The sequence below is a fragment of the Miscanthus floridulus genome, chromosome 7, assembly GCF_019320115.1.
Source record: "Miscanthus floridulus cultivar M001 chromosome 7, ASM1932011v1, whole genome shotgun sequence".
NCBI lineage: Eukaryota > Viridiplantae > Streptophyta > Magnoliopsida > Poales > Poaceae > Miscanthus > Miscanthus floridulus.
Genome location: NC_089586.1, coordinates 46,857,691 through 46,872,994, shown reverse-complemented (window position 1 = coordinate 46,872,994; position 15,304 = coordinate 46,857,691). Strand labels below are relative to the sequence as shown.

At 47.0% G+C, this 15,304-nt stretch overlaps 1 protein-coding gene across 1 annotated transcript; it reads right to left on the bottom strand.

Annotated features, from left to right (window-relative positions):
- Window positions 1–388: 388 nt before the first annotated feature.
- LOC136465457 (putative callose synthase 8) lies at window positions 389–11,748 on the bottom strand. Its single transcript, XM_066464180.1, has 12 exons — window positions 11,211–11,748; window positions 9,697–9,797; window positions 9,133–9,203; window positions 8,943–9,024; window positions 8,770–8,868; window positions 8,106–8,222; window positions 7,917–8,009; window positions 7,755–7,846; window positions 7,528–7,654; window positions 747–884; window positions 580–656; window positions 389–494 (listed from the first exon to the last, which is right to left on the bottom strand). Exons 1-12 carry the CDS (start codon window positions 11,455–11,457, stop codon window positions 389–391), a joined length of 1,350 nt encoding a protein of 449 aa, XP_066320277.1. The 5' UTR covers window positions 11,458–11,748.
- Window positions 11,749–15,304: the final 3,556 nt, after the last annotated feature.

The window sequence follows — 15,304 nt, the reverse complement described above, 5'->3', positions numbered from 1 at the left end:
CACACAAGAGATCTGCACGTCATTGCATCAAGAGAGGTTAGCTGTAGATTTTTTATTCGGCCTTGATTGAAGCTGAAAAATGTGTTTACATTTCTGCAGATGGGGTCAAAGAAAGGGAGATTCAAAGAGCCTTCGGCAGAGAGAAACAGAGTGAGGCGTGAGCGTAAAGAGCATAGAGAGAGAGGGTGAGATCTCTTGGGCGGGTTTAATCTTTGCTTAATTCCAAAAGAGTTGATCGGATAGCTATATAGCCACCACTAACAAATTTCATTTGTTAGCCTAAAAATATCTTAAATATAAAGGAAGTAACACTTCAAGAAAGAAGTAGAAAGTATAAGCTAAAAAGATAAAATAGGAAACAAGAGCATGTGTGAGCGCACAAATAAAGCTATGGTTTGTCAAAGGAAACCTGAGAGTCCTTAGTTGCACTTGATGTGAAAAAGAAATCATTGTTAAGGCGCATGGGCCAACCAATCTTAAAGCAATCAGCAGACCTGCATTATAAAACATTTAGTATATCTTTTAATTCGAAAAAAATATATTTTAATCAGAAGCTATACCACAAGCATAGTATCTAACCAGAAGAATTCATTGAGGTCATCATAGTTTCTCCATGTTGAGTGATCAGATGCTCCGTTCTTGTTCTTTTGTGCTTCCTTCATTAAATAAATAGAGAAAGGCAGTCATTTGTAAATACAAACTTTAAAGCTATATGGATTAAAGATTGAAAAGAAGGTAATGTGGACCTGAAATATGACATTGTATATTGGCTTCACTACATTGTTTAGAAATGATTCATCATCTCCTCCATATGCAGGTCGGACTTTTTCCCCAGTTATTAAGCTTACAGCCCCAGAGAGCACTCCATATAGTTCATATGACATCTGAAACAAAAAATGTCATTATTGTTTTCTCAAAGTGAGTTCCACTTAAAGTAAATTATTATAGAAAGGAGTAACCAGATATGCTATTTTGAGAAACATATAAACAAGTTAATCAACTTCCTGTTTCGATTATACCATTAGAAACGCAAGACCTTAGCAAACATTCAGATTGCAGTAGGACCTTCACTTAAATTTGATTCTTACATAAAAAATTCATCCCAATACCATTCATATTAATGGCTTGTATGAACATCTGCCAGTTCTGTAAGGAAATCGCAGGCACTGAGTTACGATCTTTATTCTAATATTTCAATATAATGGGGTGGTATATGTTTTACTCAAAAAATGAGTTCCGAACTTACTATGGATCAGCAAGAACTAGCAGTGATGTTCTCATCTGTGACTATGTATTCACTAATGATTTTTTATATCTCCCATTGACCTATTATTTTGTCTTGGTTTAGACTTTATGTCAAATCACATTCACTTCAGAATCTTTTATTCACTGCTAACTAAAGCAGCTAACTATGGGGAATTATCATGAAACGAGATTGGGAATAACTTGCATGTCTCTAGTCGTTTCAGAATGAAGTTATAAGAGAATATAATTGGAGGAATATTAATGTATTGCATTGGGCCTCATGGGCTGATTATATAGAGTACATGGGACTAACATCTCACATGATTAGGCAATGTGGTACTATTCCTAATACTCTAACAGCCCCTAGGCTACCAGCCGAACAGGCTTGGTGCCGGCCCATAGCAGCCCATAGCAGGCCCCTTAGGCGCCTATTCTAACACACCCCCTCAGTCGAAACGTCAGCCACTCTGCACGTTTAGACTGGACCTGAACTCCGTGAACACTGAAGTAGGCAGCCCCTTGGTGAAGATGTCTGCATATTGCGAAGCAGTAGGAACATGCAGAACACGAAGATCACCAATAGCAACTCGCTCCCGGACGAAGTGAAGATCGATCTCAATGTGCTTGGTGCGCTGATGTTGCACCGGATTGGAGGACATGTAGACGGCACTGATGTTGTCGCAGTACACCAGTGTGGCGCGCCGAAGAGGGGCACGTAGCTCCAAGAGAAGCTGTCGCAGCCAAGTCGCCTCTGCAACTCCGTTAGCCACTGCGCGATACTCGGCTTCAGCACTTGATCTTGACACTGTATTCTGGCGCTTGGATGACCAGGAAACAAGATTGTCGCCGAGGAACACTGCATAGCCCGAGGTGGACCTGCGAGTGTCCGGACAACCAGCCCAGTCAGCGTCGGTGTAGACAACAAGATCAGTCGGAGTAGACGGTCGCAGCAGAAGACCGAGGTGGAGTGTGCCCCGAACATAGCGAAGAATCCGCTTCAGGGCAGCAAGGTGAGGCTCTCGAGGGTCATGCATGTGAAGGCAAACCTGCTGAACAGCATATGCAATATCTGGGCGAGTGAATGTCAAGTACTGAAGAGCTCCTGCAAGACTGCGAAAGTCTGTAGCATCAGACACTGGGCCCCCCTCAGCTGCAGCAACCTTGGAGTTGGTGTCAACTGGAGTAGAGCACGGCTTGCACTCAGCCATCCCGGCGCGATCTAAGATATCCAGCATGTACTGTCGCTGTGAGAGCAGAAGTCCATCGCCGCATCGTTGAACATGCATCCCGAGGAAGTGATGTAGTTCACCAAGATCTTTCATGGCGAACTCCCGCTGAAGAGCTGAGATGATCCGCCGAAGAGAATCTGAAGACAAAGCTGTGAGGACAATATCATCAACGTAAAGCAACAGGTAGGCTGTGTCTGATCCGCGCTGATAGATAAAGAGAGAAGTGTCTGACTTGGCTTCAACAAACCCAATGGACAGCAAGTAAGAAGCCATCCGACTGTACCAAGCACGAGGAGCCTGCTTCAAGCCATAGAGCGACTTCTTCAGTAGACAGACAAAGTCGGGATGAGCTGCATCTTCAAATCCGGACGGCTGCTGACAATACACTGTCTCAGTCAAGTCGCCATGAAGGAAGGCGTTCTTCACATCCAGCTGGTGAATGGGCCAGCGGCGACAGAGCGCCAAGGAGAGCACCGTGCGAACAGTGGCAGGCTTCACGACAGGGCTGAAGGTTTCATCAAAATCCACACCAGGCCGTTGGGTAAAACCACGAAGAACCCAACGCGCCTTATACCGCTCGAGGGAGCCATCAGACTGAAACTTGTGCTTGAAGATCCACTTCCCAGTGACAACATTGGCCCGAGGCGGACGAGGCACAAGGTCCCAAGTGCAGTTCTGTAGGAGAGCACGGTGTTCTTCTTCCATAGCTGCTCGCCAATTGGGGTCGGCAAGAGCACTACGGAAGGTCTTCGGCAGCGGTGAGAGAGGCACGGCGTGGTAGATAGAAGGCATCCGGAAGCCGCTCTTCGATCGTGTGCCCATGGAGTGCTGGTTGGCTGCCGGAGGAGTAGGAACCGCCCCTTTGGGCAGCGGGGCAGCGGCAGCAGCAGTGGGGGCGGCTGGTGCAGCAGCCGGGCTGGCTGGGGCCGCAGTCGGGGCAGCCGGCAGCTCCCGTTGTCGACGACTGTAGACGTACGTGAAGTCGCTGGGCGGCCGGGGTGGCCGAAGGGGTGGGAAACCTGGTGGTGGCCCACGGGGTGCCTGAAGAGACACCGGAGAACCCGAGGAAGACGAGCCTGCACGCAGCGCGTCGGGCAGCTCCAGGGCCGCGCGTGGCGCGGAAGAGAGACTCCTGGTGGCCGCGCGTGGCGCGGTGGACGTCCCTGACACCCGCAGGGCGGGGGGAACGTAGAGTGCGGGCGTCCGAGGATCCTCAGCATCCTCGGGAGGCTCAAGGGGCGCCCCAGGCACGGCCGCACGGGGACCGGCAGGGGCGCGGGTGGCGTCGAAGGTGCTGGAGGGAGTCCCTGCAGGTAAACACTTGTGCGACAGTCCAATAGGAGCGGGCACAATATCAGTACTGTCATCGGCAAGAAACTCGAGGTCTGCTGGAGTACTGGGACCATGACACTCAGCGAAAGGGAAGGCCGTTTCATCGAAGATGACGTGCCGGGAGATGATGACTCTATTGGATGATAGGTCAAGGCAGCGGTACCCTTTATGATGAGCTGAATAGCCGAGGAAGACACACAGGACAGACCTAGGAGCAAGCTTGTGAATAGCAGTGGCGGACATGTTGGGGTAGCATTTGCAACCGAAAACTCGCAGATAATCATATGTGGGTGGCTTGCCGAACAAGGCAAGATGAGGTGTGGAGAACTCTAGAGTCTTGGTGGGCAATATGTTGAGGAGAACAGTCGCCGTGGAGAGAGCCTCCGCCCAGTAGGAGGGAGGCATGGACGCCTGAAAGAGTAGGGAGCGAACAACATTATTTGTAGAGCGAATAATGCGCTCAGCTTTACCGTTCTGAGGCGAGGTGTAAGGGCAGGACATGCGAAGGTGGATGCCCTGGGTGAGGAAGAAGTGGCGGGTGCTGGAGTTGTCAAACTCTTTCCCGTTGTCACACTGGACGGCTTTGATGCGGGCGCCAAACTGAGTGGAGGCGTGGGCGATGAAGTGAGCAAGCGTGCTGAAAGTGTCAGATTTAAGTCGTAAAGGAAATGTCCACAGATAATGAGTGCAATCATCAAGTATGACCAAATAGTATTTATAACCAGAGATGCTGACAATTGGAGAGGTCCATAAATCACAGTGAATAAGATCAAACTTGCTAGACGCACGAGAGGTGGACACATGAAAAGGTAGACGAACATGACGTCCTAGCTGACAAGCATGACATAAATCTGAACAATCCTGAATAGAAAAAGACACATTAGACGCTAGCTTTGACAAGGCCTCATGACCGGGATGCCCAAGACGCCGATGCCACAGTGGAGAGGAGCCCTGAGCAGCAAAGGAGAGTGCTAGTGGAAGGCGAAGTGGGTACAGTGGCCCGGAGCTATTACACCTGACGATCTCTTTCCGAGACGGAAGAACCTTCACAGAACAACCAGCGGGGTCAAACTCAACAGAACAATTATTGTCAATAGTGAATTGGCGAACAGAGATAAGATTCTTAATAATTTGTGGTGACACAAGAACATTATTAAGACGTAGAGAAGGTGATAACTCTGTGGAGCCAGTTGCAATGACAGGAATAAGGGAGCCATTACCGACAATAATAGATGAAGGGTTAGGGTACCGCGAAGGTTGAGTATGTGAAAGAGAAGAAGACTGAGCTGTCATGTGTGAAGAAGCACCTGAGTCGAAGTACCACTCATTGTTCGAAGGAGGGGTCAGCGACGTCGTGCTGAATGACGCCGCGAGGTCCGTCGGGTCCCAGGAGGGGAGACCGGTCATAGGGTTGTAATACCCCGGAGCGACCCACTGACCGGCAGCCTGCTGGTGGGCAGCAACAAGCGCCTGCTGCTGCTGCTGCTGGGCGAGCAGGGCCTGTTGCTGCTGCTGGTGTTGCGCCTGCTGCTGCGCCTGGAGGTGAGGAGGCACCAGGATGGGCGCCAGAGGTGGTCGAGGGCCCCCTGGCCACATCTGGATGGAGCCGGACCAGGGGTTGTAGAAGCTCGGCCAAGGGCGCCCCCCTCCGGCCTGCTGCTGCTGCTGTCCAGCAGCTTGCTGCTGCTGGTTGTTGCCGGTAGGAGCCTTGGAACCCTGTCCTGAAGAGCCGCTGCTGCCCTGACCTTTGCCGCCGCCGCCGCGCTTGTTGCGGCGGTTGTTGGAAGGCTTGGAGCCCCCGCCACCGCCTCCAGAACCGGTGCTGGACGAAAGAGGAGCTGCTGTAGGAGTCGTAGTGGCAGCAAGGGCAGCTGCTGGAGTCTCCTTGCGGTTTTCCATGGTGAGTTCCTCGAGGATGAGATCCTCACGGGCCTCCAGGAACGTGGGGAAGGGCTTGGCGCGGCGTAGCAGGGTGCCGACGTGGGCGAAGCGCTCGTTGAGGCCGCGGATGACGTTGAGGACGAGGGTGCGGTCGGTGATGACCTCGCCGAGGGCCGTGAGATCATCGGCCATCTTCTTCAGCTTGCGGCAGAAATCGGTGACGGAGAGGTCGCCTTGGACGAAGTTGCGGAACTGCGTCTCCAGCTGAATGGAGCGGGCCTCCCGATTTCCGAGGAACTGCGACTCGACGGCGAGCCAGGCGTGACGAGCTGTGGAGCCCTGGGCACGGATGATCTCGCCAAGATCGTCCGTGAGCGTGGCGATGATCCAAGACTTGACGACGCAGTCCATCCGAGCCCAATCGGGGGAAATTGGGACTGGAGGCTCTTCGCGGACATGGCCCTGAAGCGAAAACTTGCCGAGGATGAGCAGGAATTGATCGCACCAACGGTTGAAGTTACCGGAGTCGACGTCGAGGACGGTGGTGACGTGGTTCCGGATGTTGCTGACGGCGACAGCCTGGGAGTGAAGCTGGAGCAGCGCCACGGCCTCGTGGTGGAGCATGGCCGCTCGGAGATCAGTTGGCGTAGAGGCGCCTCCAGGCGGTGGAGAGGCCCCGCCCGATGGCTCAGGTGCGAGTGCAGCAGCGGCGGCTGCGCGTTCCATGGCCGCGCGCGCAAGGGCTTCGCTGGCGCGCAGGGCGGCGGCGTCTCGCTCCTTGGCCGCGGCTGCGGCCTGCTGCTCGGCCTCGAGAGCGCGTGCCAGAGCAGCAACACGCGCCTCCTCCTTGGCCACGCGCTGACGCTCCAGGCGCTGCGCGGGTGGCGGCGGCTTCGCTGGCCTGCTCATTGGCGAGGCGCCGAGCGACCTCGTCACCCTGGAGCGAGGTGGCGGAGCTATCTTCGTCGCCCTTGGGGGTTGTTGGAGAGGACGACCCCATGGGCGGGCTGCGCGGCTGTTTGCCGGCGAGCGAGGGCACTGCGCGGCTGGTGCCGGCGCGCGTGGGGTGGGTTGGGCAGCGAAAGACCTAACCTAGTTTGATACCATATAAGAGAATATAATTGGAGGAATATTAATGTATTGCATTGGGCCTCATGGGCTGATTATATAGAGTACATGGGACTAACATCTCACATGATTAGGCAATGTGGTACTATTCCTAATACTCTAACAGCCCCTAGGCTACCAGCCGAACAGGCTTGGTGCCGGCCCATAGCAGCCCATAGCAGGCCCCTTAGGCGCCTATTCTAACAGAAGTATATACTAAAGAATGTCCCATCTCACTTATTTCAAAAGGGGGCAAAAATACAAAAGAGGAAGTGCACATGAAACGTTGATCGTATTGTATCGAAAACAGAGCAAGCAGAAATTACAACTTGCTGTAATTATGCATTACTATGTTGGTTTCATTGCTTTATAACAGTTTAAATAGTATAGGTATAGCAAGGATTTGAGCAAAAGAATCTACAGTTTATGCAGACCTACCAGCAAACTGCTTGTAGTGAAACACAGTTTTATTCCTAAAAAAGAAGTCAAACAAATTAATGTAAAAGGATACTGGTAAAAAAGAAGTAATTTCATATCAATAGATTATTCTGGTAGGAGCATTTACAGGACATCTTTTAATTACCAGCAATGTAAGTTATGTGACCAGAAAAACTACAGTAAAATACAAATTCCAGAAATGATACCAAGAGAAATAGAGCAATATAAATGGTTTATATCATTAGCACCGCAGAAGCACGATAAAAGTATCAGAGGCATAACTTTTTTTACTTACATGATGAAAAATATAGCATAAGCATTCTGGCATTAGTCGTAAGTTTGATGCTTCTCCCCATATAAGAAGATAAAGAGCTATGTATAGAAGTTTATGTTGCTGAATTTCTTGCTTCACAGAGGGCAACCTGAAGGTGCAACACAAGCAGTTGCAGTGCAAGCAAGACAATACATATATCCAATTATTTGAAGCCAAGTCTAGGAAATTGAAAAACTGCATCATTTTACCATATGTTGCTTCTTCGCCCCAAAAATTTGCACCAGGTCAGATAGTTCTCAAATGTTTTTACCAACAATTCATCTACTGCTCTGTCATCAAGCTGAAAGGAGATATATGAAAATGGCATTCTCATTAAAGATAGATAAAGAAAACTAGTCATGTGTGGGTACCATTTGAGCAGAGGATGACTTGGGATTCAATCTAGCATGCGCATTTGCAAGCAATAGAATTAGATGCTCTCTTTGGTTGGCGACATTTCCTTTCTAATCAAAGAAAATGAAAGGCTTTATCTAGCTGTAGTACAAAAAAATATCCATATTAATCTAAGCATTTCGCATGAAACCAAATAGCTTGTTTACCTGGAATCCAAACCAACTTTGCAGCCATCGAAGAATATCTGTATGATTTTTTTCATCCTTCATGTTGGCTGATGGAAGACTGCGAACACTAAACACCGCGGAGACTGCAACTTTGATCTGAATAGGAGAATATCGTACCAACTTTATACAAGCCGACTTATATAATACTCCCACCATTCCAAATTATATGACGTTTTGGCTTTTCTAGATACGTAGCTTTTGCTATGCACTTACATATACACTGTCTAGACACATAACAAAAGCAATGTATCTAGAAAAGCCAGTCTTATAATTTGGAACAGAGGGAGTATAATTAAAATGGAACTACTGCTAATAACACATAATGCAATCTCACTAACTCACTATCAAAGTAAAGGGAACTTATTTCGAAGGATTAGTGATGTATATTACTCTTTGTTAGAAACAAATGAGCTGTTATAGTTAAGGAAAAACCTAGTTGTCACTATTATTGTACAGCAAGCATATCCTGCGATATGTATTGGTCTTTTTCTTGGTAAATAAATACCAACCAGATCTATCCAGTACAAGTCCTCCCCATTTTGTAAAAGAATCAGGGCCATTAGCCCATTATGTCATACTGAAAAGTGGAAATATAGTAGAGTGCAGGACAAAAGGGTACTTTTGAGTAGAAAAACAGGCAAACCTCCGGGAGAAGCATGATTGGTTTTTGACTTAACCTAGGATGGAGTGGAAGAATATTATATCGAAATAAGTCTGCAAAATCTTCACTAGCAACAAGGTCCTGCAGTTTTGTAAAAATGTTAAATATAGAGAACAATATCACCAATAATATCATTTTGTCAAAAATCTCACAACCTCCAAGCCAGTTCCGCTGAGAAGAGCCTTCAGCACTTCTGCCAGGACAGGCAAGAGTTCATGTTCATTGGCTTGCTTTTTCCTACCAAAAAAATGAATAAGAGTTACTTTTTTAGTGGGATCAGGGGTATGACAATGCTGCATAAGAAGTGCTCTACGGAACCAATATGTATATGAGAAATAATCTTACTTCTCAAAGAATAACTTCATCTCTCGGGCATCACCTCTTTGTGTCATCTTTGATTTGGTGCTGCTCTCATCCTGTTTTATAACCACATCCAATATGAGGCGCATTAATCATCAACGGAACTTTTTGAGTCTTTTGACTAAATACATATTCCCTCTGTTCCAATTATAGTTCACTTTGGCTTTGTCCTAAGTCAAACTTCTCTACCTCTGAGCAAGTTTTATAGAAAATATACCAACATCTACAGCGTCAAATTAGGCTCATTAAATTCTCTATGAAATATGTTTTGATAATGCATTTATTTGAACTTGTACATGTTAATATATGCTTAAAAAATGGTCAAAGTTAAAAGAGGCTTGACTTAGGACAATGCCAAAGCGAACTATAATTTGGAACGGAGGGAGTATACCTGAAATTATGAGTGCAAAAAAGATGATCCACGACAAGTTTTCAAAGTTCATATATATGTATGTGATTGTGTGATGCTTTTAATTTTCATCATAAAAAAACTAGTAAAATGTAAATATACTATATGCTCATGTTAACTTATCCCCATAATGAGTGCACCTGCTCAAGTCTCTGAAGAAGTGCAGTTTTAAATTGCCGAACACCCCTCCCAGCTGAAAGTTTGTCCATTGTATGAGCCTTTTCAAATGCATGGAACCGACCTGGCAAAAGAAAAGCTGATTTAAAGATTCAAACTATTGTAGAAGCAGTTCTTCTGTGCAATGCTCATGCTGCCTCAGCTATAGCATCCACTGAATCATTGTAGTGATGTGTTCCAACAGAGAGAAGCAAGTGGTAACTGTGGCGCTTCATGAGCTAAGAGTTCTCAGTAATCTCTCAAGGTGATATAACAGCATGAGGTGTACCACCAGATGGAAGTAACTGATCAACCACAGCAGAAAAATTGAGGTGTTATGGCTTGCGTGCAGATATAACAAACTCTACGTCAAGGCTTCCAACAAACCGCTTGGTCGAGCAGAAGAAATTACATGGAGTGGAGGTGGCAGAAGAATGTTCTGTGCAGGAGAAACTTGAAGTTGACCCACTGACAGTAAATAATTGGCATGTGATTCTCCTCAGAAAATATCTACCCTTTAGAATGTAGCAGTTAAAACCCAATTCGGCACCACAAAAAGTGGAATCACAGAATATTCCAGGTGATGATGTGCTCTAAGGGCCTGTTTGGTTCAATGGGACTAGAGACTAAAGACTACTTTTTAGTCTCTTTTAACCAAATAGGAGGGACTACTAGCGGGACTTTTAGTCTCTAGTCCACTAGTCCCTTGGGAGAGGCTTTTTAGGACTAATGGACCAACTTTACAGCCCTTATCCCTCCCTCCCTCTCCTCCCTCACCTATGTCCAAAGGAAGAAGAAGGATATTTTAGTCTTTGTTCAGCCTTTTAGTCCCTTTTAGTCCCTGAAACCAAACATGTTATTTAGTCCCTCTTTTAGTCCTCTTTTAGTCTCTAGTCTTTAGTCCCTGGAACCAAACAGGGCCTAAATCAGCCAAGCGCCCACTTTCCCCTTGCAGAATCCCCAAGGTAATACGCATAACTGAAACAGTGTCTCTGTCACCGAAGCCAAGGTGCACAGGAAGCACGAAGCATCTGTGGTTGAAATCAGGAAAGACAAACTCATCGTGACCAACTACCACCTTCCAGAGGGGGAGGATCAAGGAGGAGGCAGAATATTCTGAGACGGAGACAGATGGTAACAAAACCAACCGCGGAATCTTCTGTCTGGTCCAATAGCTGAAAGATCACTAGTTCCGATGGATAGAATGGAATCAGAATCAGAATCAGAGCCAGACGAACGTGCATGCTTTCGGACGTGACACCAACCCCAAACATCCAAAACCATGAAGTAGACGTATGCAGGGCAGACGTTGGAACTTGGAACCAGGATGAGGCCGCCGGCAGCTTCCTTGCCGGGCATTTCCACGAACAGGTGTGTCGCGCGCCGGCCGGGCCCGGCACAGCAGCTGGCCTCCTCACGGTAACGGTGAGAAGGGACGAAGAAATGGAAGGCAGAGGAAGCACGAGCAGTGCGTGACCGCACGTGAAACAGAACTTACACAGGTACGCGACGCGCGGGTTCTCGGCCCCGATCTGGTTGGCAACGCGCAGGAAGGGTCGGATCTCGGAGACGAGCGTCTGCGGGAGCTTCTCGCTGTCGAACTGCTGCACCAGGGGCACCGCCGCATGGGCGTCCCCTGCTTCCCCTTGCTGCTGCGGCGGTGGCGGTGGAGGTGGAGGGGGCGGGCGAGAGACGTAGCGCAGCGGGCGGCTGGACGGGCCCACCTCGACGATCTCCAGCTCCATCGTTCCGCGCGGAACGGAGGAGCGGAGGACGAGGACGAGGAGGCCACTGCGGCGGCAGGGCCAGCATTCAGCAGCGCCATCGCGATCGCTCGGCTTTTATCTCGCCTCGCTTTGGCTTTGGCTTTGGCGATCGCCTTCGCCGCTAAGCTTTACCGCTTTTCTGCGGCGGGCGCAGATCGAGGCGGGCCGCGGGCGGCTTTTGCCTTTTGGCGATCGATCGCCTGTGTGTTTTGGCGTTTGGGGGTGCTGGGGATTGGTGGGGAGGAAGACGGGAAGCGGAGGAGGCGAAGCAAGGCGAGTGCGGGAAAAGGCGGTGGGGTGGAGGAGGGAAGGGGGCGGCTTTTTGAACGTTCGGACTTCGGAGGTGGGTTTGGCAACTGCTACGTACTGTAGACTAGTGGTGACTGGCAAGTGGCAAGTGGCAAGTGGCAAGTGCGTGAGATGAGGCCTCTTTACACACGGCATGGCCATCTTTTCTTCATGCTTTCTTTATTCATCTCTGCTTGCTTGCTTTGCTTGGTCTGGGTGTGGGTGTCTTTAGGTGGGTAGAGTGCTTTTTTATAGACCACTAAGCAATGCTGCATTTGGCCGGCTTAATTACCCATCTATTTTGTCACTACAGTGGTGTAGAAAAGTTAGTGATCATCACTTTGGAGGAATAGTCCAGAGTGATGGTTAAGTATAAGCTTTCATCAGTATATACTTCATTCCTTCTCAATTGTAAGTCATTTTAATTTTTCCTATATATAGATTTTTCTAAGCATTAGACATTACATAGCAAAAGATATGCATAAAAAAACAAAAATAACTTATAATTTAAAATAGAAGCAGTACATATTAGATGTATCGTTTATTAAAACAATGCAAAAATAAATGATAGAAAAGTATGAACAACGGCCCATAATTCTCATTGTCTATAGGTCTTATTATCACTGGCTCTCTGGGTATGGCCAGCGCTTGGACGTCCGAGCGCTATCACCCGTCCAGACATCCGCGCCTGCCCCGCATGCAGCCCGCGTGCTACATACTTTTGTTGCTCGCATGCGTTGCGCGCCTGCGCCTGCTACTGCTGAGCGCCTACACCTGCTGCCCGCCCGTGCCTGCTGCTGCACATGGATGTGGGGACCACCCTCGCACGCGGGGACCCCCTCCGCCTGCGCTCGCCTCCCTCGTCTGCTAATGAAAACACTTGCAAAATGAAGCATTTGCTCTAAAATACGTCTGAAATAGGTGAAACATTTGAAACATAAGCTTGCAATAATATGTACAGCCACTGCAACATATGCAACATCCAGATAAAACACTTACAACATACGTCAGAAACAACTAGAACATTTATAACATACACTTGCAACATATGTGTATAGCCACTGCAACATATACAATATCCAAATAAAACACTTGCAACTTGCAACACGAAAACACTTGTTGCAACATAAGACTGAAAACATATGAAACGTTTAGAACATACTCTTGCAGCATACGTGTGAAACATATAAAACATCTAGATCAAAACGCTTGTAACATAAGTCTGAAACAGATGAAACATTTGCAGAAACGCTTGCAACATTCATCTGAAACACTTGTAACATATGTAAATGTGCGACATCCATATGAAACACTTGCAACATGCCTCTGAAATATCTGAAACACTTGAACATACGCTTGTAACAAACACTTTCAGCGCAGCGCAACATCTCCTTGCTGCTTGGAAGAACGGAGGCAACGCTCGGTGGTGCTTGTAGGCAACAACCCGGCAGCGGTCGGCTGTGGTGGCTGCGTGACGCGGCAAGGAGGTAGTGCTCGCACGACTGGGAGAGGGAGATAGATCCACTAGGGAGCCACTCGTGTCGGGTCTGCCACTCTGGTCCACCTGTGACTAGGGCCGTCGGCGTCTGCCACTCTGGTCCGCCTGTGACTAGGGCCGTCGGTGCCGTTGCGCCACCGTGTTGAGGGTCGCTTGGGCCTCCGTGTCGTGGCTCGCTCATGCTAAGGCCACGCCGAGGCCGCTGCGCCATCACGCCAAGATGTGCGCCCGCACCGCAGCGAGAGAGAGAGGGGAGTAGCGCCGGAGGCATGCGAGAGAGAGAAAGCGGAAGCAGGGAAGCACGAGAGAGGAGTGGTGGCTAATATTTTTCAAGGCACATATTTTGGACGGTACATGTACATGCACGAACAGGTCGGGTCCGTCCGTCCGGACGTCCTCAGCCTATCATTATCGTTTTCCTTCAATTAGTTCAGAGTGATGATGGTGACTTGGTTTGATTATTGTTTAATCTGAACGATGATTTTATCGGCTGGAATACGAATTAGGAAAAGTTAACGTATACAGCCACCTTCCCTGTACGTTTCAAAAATCAAAATGCAGGTCTATAATTTAAATGTTGTGCATGGCCGTTTTCCTGCTCACCTTGACAAGATTTTAAATGTAGAGTTACCGGGATAAATTATGTTGTGCATGATTATCTAATAATTTATTATATACTCCATACGTTTTAAATTATAAGTCGCTTTGATTTTTTTGGTGCATTTATTTTGCTATGCATGTAGATAAATAATATGTCTAGATACATAACAAAATATATGAACAAAAAAAGTGACTTATAATTTGAAATGGATGGAGTATATTATACATAATGTATATCTAGGTCCGGGCAAAACAATATAGTTAGAAAATCTAAAATAACTTATAATTTAGATCTAACGGAGTATACCACGTTTAGAACGAGGTCATTATTAGCTAAAAAAATAAAGTACTAATTATTAGTTTGTTGTAATTATGCTCAAAACAATCATTTTCGTAAGGGGTAATATACCGCATACATGCATATGCTCGTTGTTAAAGCTAAGGTTCGCTTAGTTCATCATCATCACATAATGATGATTGATGAGGGGCTAAATGAATAGTGGCATATGTTCCCTTTTTGTCAATCATCCGATCAAAGGTCTGTTCGTCACTGACTGTGGGGCTATTTTGCTCTTTTTCACGGCGTTTTCACTTTCAACTCTTGCGAATTGCGAGGCGCACGGCGCACCTGTAAACGGAAGATATGGGGAAATCCCGCGATGATTGTGCGATCATTTCATTCCATGGCTATGTACTGTACATGTCAGTTGGCTGATGGCCATCGACATCGAGTTACAGGAGTCAGTTTTACTTTTAAGTTAAATGGAGGGTACGTTTATTAACTTTTCGTCCTGTGTTATCTAGGTCATCAACTTTCTAACTGTATTTTTGGATCATTAATTTTTTGTAGCGTGTCATTTAGGTCCATCAATCTATAAACTGTATTTTTAGGTCTATTAACTTTTGGTCATCAAGGTCTATTAATATTTTCAAGTCCATCAACTTTGAAACATCAGTACTATTTCGTGGAAAGGAGGAGAAAAATAAGCCAACAAAATACATCACCTATTCCACGGTGGCTGCTTATTTGGCATGCCATGTCCGATCTATTCGCTAAATGAAGGGGTATGTACCTACGGTGAAACAGTTAAAAAATTTAGGGACCCAAAAATACAATTTGAAAGCTGATAGACCTGGATGACACACCACCAAAAGTTAATAGACTAAAAAATACAGTTTGAAAGTTGATGGACCTGAATAACACACCACCAAAAGTTAATAGACCCAAAAATACAGTTTAAAAGTTGATGGACCTAGATAACATACCACAAAAATTTAATGGATATACAGTGCATTTAACTCTTACTTTTACCTTTAAAAATCATCGTGGTAAAAGGCAAAAAATAAATAAAGGATCTTGATCTTGGTAAAGCCCGTTAAGTAGTACTAAATCGATTTTAAATTATAGTTCGTTTAACTTTTTTGACATCAAGTTTGACC